Source organism: Lemur catta, chromosome 13 (genome assembly GCF_020740605.2).
Source record: "Lemur catta isolate mLemCat1 chromosome 13, mLemCat1.pri, whole genome shotgun sequence".
Lineage (NCBI taxonomy): Eukaryota > Metazoa > Chordata > Mammalia > Primates > Lemuridae > Lemur > Lemur catta.
The window spans coordinates 22,123,987-22,132,809 of record NC_059140.1 but is presented as its reverse complement, the minus strand read 5'-3'; the positions used below and the strand labels follow the sequence as shown (position 1 = coordinate 22,132,809).

At 56.7% G+C, this 8,823-nt stretch overlaps 1 protein-coding gene across 1 annotated transcript; it reads left to right on the top strand.

Annotated features, from left to right (window-relative positions):
• Nucleotides 1–1,716: 1,716 nt before the first annotated feature.
• ZIC2 (Zic family member 2) lies at nt 1,717–6,636 on the top strand. The gene is made up of 3 exons (XM_045567217.1): nt 1,717–3,066; nt 4,849–5,012; nt 5,222–6,636. Exons 1-3 carry the CDS (start codon nt 1,995–1,997, stop codon nt 5,576–5,578), a joined length of 1,593 nt encoding a protein of 530 aa, XP_045423173.1. The 5' UTR covers nt 1,717–1,994; the 3' UTR covers nt 5,579–6,636.
• The last annotated feature ends 2,187 nt before the right edge of the window (nt 6,637–8,823 follow it).

The window sequence follows — 8,823 nt, the reverse complement described above, 5'->3', positions numbered from 1 at the left end:
CTGTGGTTTCAAAACCACCAAGCAAGTTTACAAAGGTGCAGGGAGAGTAGGGAGTGTGCCAACTCGGCAGGAGACCGCCCACCCCCTGCGGCTTCCCGCGGCGCGCTCCCGGTGGGGCCCCGGGCCCGAAACCTCCCCACGCGTAGAGCCTCCTGCCAGGCGACCCGGCTGCTGGCTATCTCGAGCAGTCAGGGGTGCTTGGGCCCAGCGTCCCGGGGGTTTTCGGTGTCTGCCGGGAGCGAATCGGATCCCCAGGGAGTCGGTGGCCTCTGCAGAAAGACCAGAACTCAGGAGGCCGTCCCACTCCTGACCAAGGCCGGGGGCGGCTTGACCCCGGGGCCCCGGCCCGCTCGACGCCTACTGGCGGGTTCCCGGGAGCGCTATGGCTGGCCGGTACTAAGAGCAGCAGCGCCGAGCGCGCGGGAGAAGCGCTGCAGGACTGCAGCCTCGGCCTGCGGGCCCGTTGGGTTGCTGCCGGGGCAGCTAGGAGCTCCTGGGTCCGGAGGCAGAGGGGCGGGCCGGCCCGGGGCGGGGGCGCCGGATTGACTGGGCCGCGGCGGCCAATAGCGGCGCGGGCAGGGCGAGCGGCGCGGGCAGGGCGGGCGGGGCGGGAGCCGCTGTTAAAGGGGCGGTTTGACCAGGAGGATGGCCCGGAGCCATCCTGGAGTGGGGGAGGGAGGCCGGGGCGGGGGGCGAGGGGACGCGGGGGGAGGGGAGAGGAAAAGAAGCAGACAAAAAATAAAAAATACAAGGCTGCTGTTGCGGCGGCACCCACCGAAATAAACACAGGCGGTGGCGAACGCAGCCCACCGCAGCCGGGACGGGGGAGCCCGCTCTGGCCTCCTAACACTTGCTCGGGCCGCGGACTCCTCTCTGTCCTCGCGGTGCGGCTACCCGTTCCGGGTTCAGCGCCCAGGCCCAACTGGCGAGAGGGAAGGGGCGAGCGAGAGATCACTTTTTTATTGTTGTTATTGTTTTTCGGCCCAGCCTCTCCCTCCTCCCCTCCGCCCGCCTGCCGTCTCCCCTCCCACAGCCCCCTCCCTCCTCCTTCCCCCTCCTCCTCCGGCACAACTTAAAGAAAGGGGGAGCGGCGCGGCTGCTCCCTTCATCTGGGGGAATTCGTGGCCGCTGCAAGTTTACTACGCGAGGCGCAGCCAATGCCAAGCGCGGAGGACGAGGAGGGCTAAACACCGCGGCTGCAGCGCCGAACAATACCCGCCGCGCGGGGCGGCGCGAGCAGGGCCGCGGGGGAGGGAGCTGCCATCCGAGCGCGCCGGGGAGAGGGCGCCTGGCCTTCGCCTTCGCGTGGCCCCCGCCGCGGTCAGGTGGAGCCGCTGGTGCGCCGGGCCGGGGAGCTGAGCGCGGAGCTCGCCTCCGTCCTCTCCTCGCCTGCCTGCCTGGCCTGCGCACTGCTGCCGCGCTCCGGCACCGCGGCTCCGCCGCCGCTGTGATTTCATTCCGCGGGCGCTGCGCTGCGCTGCCGGGCCCGGGGTCCGCGGAGCGTGCGAGCGAGCGAGCGAGTGAGTGTGTGCGTGCGCGCGCGGGTGCGCGCAGGGGTGGGGGCCGCGGCGCTGCGCTCGCCCCCCGGTGGCCCCCCTTCTCGGCTCCGCTCCCCACACCTCCCTCCCGCTCCCTCCTCCCGCCCGCCCTCCCCTGCCCTGCCTGCCCGCCCCCGCCGCAGCTCCTTTAATACACTTTGGTTCTCCGCCTGGCTTTGGACTCTTCTCCTCCTCCACCTCCTCCTCCTCCCGCGCCTCCTCTACCGCCGCCGCCTCCTCCTCTTCCTCTCCGCGCCTTCGCTCAGCGCCCGGCCGCCCGAGGCAGATCCAGGCGGCGGGCGCAGGAGCGCGGCTCCCGAGGCTGAAGCCTCCGCTACCACCGCCGCCTGAACCCGGAGCTCGGTGGCCGCCGGAAGCACCGCGCGGCGCGGGAGCCGAGGCGGCGCGGAGGCTTGGGGCTCGCCGGGGCCGGCGGGGCGGGCAGGCGCGCTGGCCATGCTCCTGGACGCGGGTCCTCAGTTCCCGGCCATCGGGGTGGGCAGCTTCGCGCGCCACCATCACCACTCGGCGGCGGCGGCGGCGGCAGCGGCCGCCGAGATGCAGGACCGTGAACTGAGCCTGGCGGCGGCGCAGAACGGCTTCGTGGACTCAGCCGCCGCACATATGGGAGCCTTCAAGCTGAACCCCGGTGCGCACGAGCTGTCCCCGGGCCAGAGCTCCGCGTTCACGTCGCAGGGCCCCGGCGCTTATCCCGGTTCGGCTGCGGCTGCGGCTGCCGCCGCCGCGCTCGGGCCCCACGCCGCGCATGTTGGCTCCTACTCTGGGCCGCCCTTCAACTCCACCCGGGACTTTCTGTTCCGTAGCCGCGGCTTCGGGGACTCTGCGCCGGGCGGCGGGCAGCATGGGCTGTTCGGGCCCGGCGCGGGCGGCCTGCACCATGCGCACTCGGACGCGCAGGGCCACCTTCTCTTCCCCGGCCTCCCGGAGCAGCACGGGCCGCATGGCTCGCAGAATGTGCTCAATGGGCAGATGCGCCTCGGGCTGCCCGGCGAGGTGTTCGGGCGCTCGGAGCAATACCGCCAGGTGGCCAGCCCGCGGACCGACCCCTACTCTGCGGCGCAACTCCACAACCAGTACGGCCCCATGAATATGAACATGGGTATGAACATGGCAGCGGCCGCGGCCCACCATCACCACCACCACCACCACCCGGGTGCCTTTTTCCGCTACATGCGGCAGCAGTGCATCAAGCAGGAGCTCATCTGCAAGTGGATCGACCCCGAGCAGCTGAGCAATCCCAAGAAGAGTTGCAACAAAACTTTCAGCACCATGCACGAGCTGGTGACCCACGTCTCGGTGGAGCACGTCGGTGGCCCGGAGCAGAGCAACCACGTCTGCTTCTGGGAGGAGTGTCCGCGCGAAGGCAAGCCCTTCAAGGCCAAATACAAACTGGTCAACCACATCCGCGTGCACACCGGCGAGAAACCCTTCCCTTGCCCCTTCCCGGGCTGCGGCAAGGTCTTCGCGCGCTCCGAGAACCTCAAGATCCACAAAAGGACGCACACAGGTAACCGCGGGCCGGGACAGGGACCGGGCGCGGAGGGCAGAGACCTGTAGGGTGAGGGACTGGGGGTGCCGATGCTGGGCACAGATCGCCAGCCGAGGCTCTGGGATGGGAGATGTTTTTGTGTGTGCGAGAGAGCCAGCAGCTTGTTTTTGTTGGAGGATGAGAGAATATTGGGCTGGATTTTTCCATGTGCGGAAATTAGAGTTTTAAATGATCAGCGCAACATCAAATGTATGCTTTGGGTCATGCAATTGGTTCGTTTGCTCAGCCTCGGTTAATAATTTCCGTTCTAAATAGAACGCACAAAATAAAACTGTTCTCTAACTTGGTGCCCGGGAATCGAGCCTAAAGAGGATTTTGCCAGCTTGTCTGAATGTGCTTTTCTGCTCCGGGGGTCTGTGTTTGAGTGGCTTGTGTGTTTTCCCACTTCTTCTACTCGAGGTCCAAACGCCCTTCCCGGGACTGTTTCCCATTAAATGAGTCTGGTGTGAGCCGAAGCTGTAAAGCATTTCTCATTTTTAAAGTGTTTTAAAGCCCGTCTCGGGGTGGGTTGCGGGGTTTTTACGGTGGTTTCACAGCAGTTTGTGAAATTCTCTAATGGGCACCAGAGGGCTTGCGATTCCCAACTTGGACCCACAACCCGGTCAGCTAGAGCCCCAGGCGGCGCGGCCCTGCGGGGGGATCGCGTGAGAAGAGAGAGCCGCAAAAGAACGCGCCTCCCGCCTCATAGATTATTCATCTATGACCAGGTCCCAGCCAAAATCGTGCCAGACGATTTCCTAAAAGAAAGCCAAATGTTTTAGCAACTTCCCCCGTCAATATTTACTCCGAAGTGGGGATGCGCCAGCGGCCTATTGTTCTCTTCCGGGAAGGGAGGGAGCCGAGGTGCGAGACAAGCTTTTAACAAGGTTTAAAATTTGAGAAATTTATTTGCATGAAATGCTTGCTTTCGAGTCCTGTGTCTGAGCGGATGTCTTTAAGAAACAATTTAGGTGCTAATGGAATTTAACGTTAAACGGTCCCCTTTCCAAGTGGAAAGACGTTTGAGTTCTCACACCTCTAAATGACTCCAAGCATTTGGAATTCTGGCAACAGGATGCAGGGACCGCCAGAAAATTAAATAGGGAGATTTTGAAAGGCTTTGCTGACTCCCCCACCCTCACCTCCCAGTTTGTGCCCCTCCACAATCACTACATGCTGCCTTATCTCTAACATTTATATTTTTCCCTCAAGTTATTTGTAAAAGACTGGCGGTGAGACTGTGGGTAATTCAATTTGCAGAATTTTGGATGAAAAATACTGGCTCAGTCACTAGCCACAGCCCGGCCCCCAAACAACACACAGCAACTCCAAACGTAATTGCCTACTGGCCGGGGAGAGAAACCGACAGCAGCCCAGCAGCCTGTGTGATTTTGATAATGCCCCAAATATTTTGTCATAATAACAGCTTCTCCATGGCGAGACCAACTTGTTAGAAGCTGCCTATCCAAGAAGGTCTATAGAAAGGCAGGCAGGCCAGGAGCTACCCCAAATTCGTTAGAAATTTGAGGAGATGTGCGTCAGCCTGGAAGAAAGTAAAATATGAAATGAATGAGCAGGATTGTCAGGTGGGAGAGAAGGCTGTTAATTTCAACTAGGTTCTGCCACAAAGGGGATTTGACCTGTTTAAGGGACCCAGCCCCTTCGCCCTTCTCTGTGGCTGCGCCCTGCTCCCTCCAAAGTCAGGGTGGAGATTCCGGGCTCCAGGTGTCCAAAGCAAGCCCTGGTGTTTGCCGTCCACAGGGGAGAAGCCGTTCCAGTGTGAGTTTGAGGGCTGCGACCGGCGCTTTGCCAACAGCAGCGACAGGAAGAAGCACATGCACGTCCACACCTCCGATAAGCCCTATCTCTGCAAGATGTGCGACAAGTCCTACACGCACCCCAGCTCGCTGCGGAAGCACATGAAGGTACCACCGCGGAGGCCGGGAGGAGGGCGAGGCCGGCTGGAGGCGCCGGTTCACAACCGGCCTGGACATCCTCAGCCGGCCCAGGCGGGTCCCAGGGCCTGGGCGGCCAGGGGCATTTCTGGGGGTGCTCCCCCCCGGGGGCCGGCCTCACAGCAGCTGCACTCACACCCAGTCCCCTCTGGTCCCCTCTCCTGCCTTTTGTCTTGCAGGTCCACGAGTCCTCCCCGCAGGGCTCTGAGTCCTCCCCGGCTGCCAGCTCAGGCTACGAGTCGTCCACGCCCCCGGGGTTGGTGTCCCCCAGCGCTGAGCCCCAGAGCAGCTCCAACTTGTCCCCAGTGGCGGCGGCAGCAGCAGCAGCGGCCGCAGCAGCGGCGGCCGCGGTGTCCGCTGTGCACCGGGGCGGAGGCTCGGGCAGCGGCGGCGCGGGTGGCAGCTCCGGCAGCAGCGGCAGTGGCGGGGGCGGCGGCGGGGCGGGTGGCGGGGGCGGTGGCAGCTCTGGCGGGGGCAGCGGGACAGCCGGGGGCCACAGCGGCCTCTCCTCCAACTTCAATGAATGGTACGTGTGAGGGGTCGGGCCTCTCTCCCTCTTCTCATCCCCATCCCGGCGCAGCAGCCCTCCCCGCAGCTAGCGCTGAGAACACCTTATGATCATGTTAAAATTATGAATCTGATTTTTACAATGATGAAAATGATTTTACCAGCAGAAGGATTTTTAAAAAGTTGTTTTTTGTTTTTTTTTTTAATAATCTAGGCATGAAAAGCAAAAATATCCCTTCCGGAGTCTTTGAAGCTGAAAATATAAAATAAATAAAAAATAAAAAAATGAAAACCCACAAAAATATTGAACCAAACCTTCCCGCTAACACCCATGCCCACTTTCCTTCCCACCCTGTTCCAGTCTTATGACAAACTGTGTACATAGCAGACTCCTCCTTCCTTCTCCGAGGTGGTTTTAATGGCTTCTTGGTGTATAGAAGTTTGTCCATTTGTAAAACTCCGGATTGCGTTCCTCCCTGCCTTCCTCCCTTTCCCTTCCCCCTTTTTAGTTTACCCGGTTTCTTTTTAAGTAATGTGGAAGAAAATGGTTTATTTTGTATTGTGGTATTGAATATTGTGTTCCTTTTTATGAGGCAACTTGATTGTAAACTTCATGCAACTATAGACTGGAAAAAAACGAGCCGTGCCAAAGTCTCCCTTCTGTTTCTTCAACACACTGATCATAGCACACATACACACCACCACCACCAACGCTTGTGAATGTATTTTTCTGTTAGCTGGGTTTACATGTGATGTTTTAGTGCTTTTGCAAGTTCAATTTGTTAGTTCCTGTATGAAAGATTGTGGGGGGAAAATAAACGTCGTGCCGTTAGCTTTTTCCGTAATAACACCCTTCCTTCTGTAAATACCCGTTACCATATTTATCCATTTGTAATTAAATTATGGTATTAACTTGCTACAGAGGAAACAATATTTATAAAGAATGTTTCTTAACTATAAATATGTACACTTGTGGGCATAAACTGTTTCAGATTTTTTATTTGAAGGTTTTAAGTGGTTTGATCATTTCTTGTGATGTTTTGAGAGTAATGCATACAGAAATATAATAAAATGTGTTGAAACTGCATGAACATACTATTTTTTCTAGCAAAGTTATTAAAGCAAACGGGGAAGGAGGCAGCTGAGGGTTGGATCAGTGTGCCTGAGTGAATGGGAGGCACCACCACTCATTCTGGGGAGGAAGGTGTACCTATGCATAAAAAAACGAGGCCAAACTGCCCCTTTGGCAGAAAGTCTCAAAATTATTTTCTTCATCCTTTGTTTAGTAGCTGAGAGTGAATTAAATTTTTGGAAAGCCTCTGTGAGGAATGGCGGCAGGAACCTTCAGAGTTTCTAATGGCTCCATTATCTGAGGGAATGCCTTTCTTTCTTTCAGCTATTTGGGCTGGATTTAAGAGCACTAAATATTTCCTTATTCTTTGTTTTCCCTCTTCCCTCCCGCCTTTCCACTCCCTCCCTCTGAAAAGCTGAGGTACAGTTATTTTTAATTGCACGTTTAAAAGTGAGCTGAGTACTTTGTTTTTGAACTTGGCCCAATGATTATAGTTTAAGGGCCCATTTTTACCAAGTTTTTTCTTGAAATTTTAAGCAGAGAGCATGTTCAAGAAATCCTGGTTAAGCAAAGCAGCTGGGAACCAATCAGCAGGATGTTCTAGAAAAGGTGGTAAATACACTACATTTTAATTTTTGTTTTGGGAAGATAGATAGGAAAGCAACAAACTGTTGGCCCCAAACGAAAGAGAACCTCTTCAAGAATTCAGTAGAATAAAATAGAGGAAGATACAAAAACTAAAATTGCCAGGTGGAAGTGAATCCAGCCAGCAGCTTTTCTCCTGGTCTTGCGGCCTCACTACCCTCTCCCTTAGGAGTTGATCAATTTTCAAACAAGGTACTCTGAAGAAGAAGGCAAATAATAATAATAATAATAATAATAACAAAAGGGTGGGGATGGGGAAAAATATTTTTAAATCCCTGAGCCATCCAAACTTCTCAATCTATGTCTCGGTCTCCCAAGGGCCCCTGGCGGTCGCGGAGCTAACCCCCTCCCAGCGGTGCAAAGACTTGGGCGGCAGCGACGACACCTCCATGGGATAGCCCAGCGCCGTGCAGTGCTGGGCCGGTGGAGGCCGAGAGCGCGGGTGGCTGCGATAGCGACCGCTGCTTCACTCTCCTTCCCCTCTGGCCCTCGAATGAGCCGCAAGGCTAGGCAGGCCAGGCTCGAGGGGCGCTTGGGGAAAGGAGGGCAACCCTGACCTCTTGGAGGCCACACTACCTGTTCAATGGGGAAGGAGTCCAGCCTGGTGTGTGTGTGTGTGTGTGTGTGTGTGTGTGTGTGTGTGTGTTCAGAGGGTGACAGACGGTAGGCTCGCCCTCCCCAGCGGCCCTGCGAGCTGCCCAAGCGCCAAATCCTGAAGCAATCAACCCCCTATTAAAATCAAATTTATAACCCCTAATAATATTAAGCGAAATTATTAAAATAATGGACATGTGTTACTGATCCTTGGGAGAGTTCATTGAACACATTATAAGCTGTGAGAAAAATCGTTTAGGGTTTTCTAAAGCCCCCCCACCCCCGTGGGGGGGGGGGCGTCGAAAGAGTCAGATTAAATATTTGTCATGACCAAGAATGAAACGTTCTATCTATTCCCAATGTTTTAAACTTTTACAATTTTTTGGTGGAAATTGTTGATTTTGAGACGCTTCTCAAATCTAAAAAGAAGGATGGAATGGGGGACAACTTTAGCATCAACTCAAAGCCTTGGGGCTTTTCTTATTTGGGGGAAGAAGGAAAACAGCAAGAAGAGGTCGACGATATCTCAGCGTTGAGTTGGTTGGATCACTTAGATCTGAAAGTTGGAGAGCTACCGGAGGCCCCTTTAGTTCCAGGGGCACTGATCCTGGTTTTCAGCAAGAAAATAAAATGTGAAGGAGGAAGATCGCGGCCTGGGAGTGGCCTCCTAGTCCACCCTACGATGTGCGGAGCGGGCGGCAGCAGCTTTCCCGCAAAATGGTTCCCAGTTCCCTGGCCCTCGCGTCCCAGGGCTTTGTCCAAACAAGTCACTGACCCGGCGGTGTGGCCCCTTCTTCCCCTTTTGCCTTTCTCTTCCGCCCTTTGAATCCCGGAGACGGGGGGGGGGGGGGACATGGCAGAAGCATAAGAGCATCAAAGATTGCTCAGCTTAGAACGCTCGCGGGGGCTCGCGGCCCAAGAGCCTGCACCTCTACCAAGTGCCTGCACCTGGGCCTGGGGTTG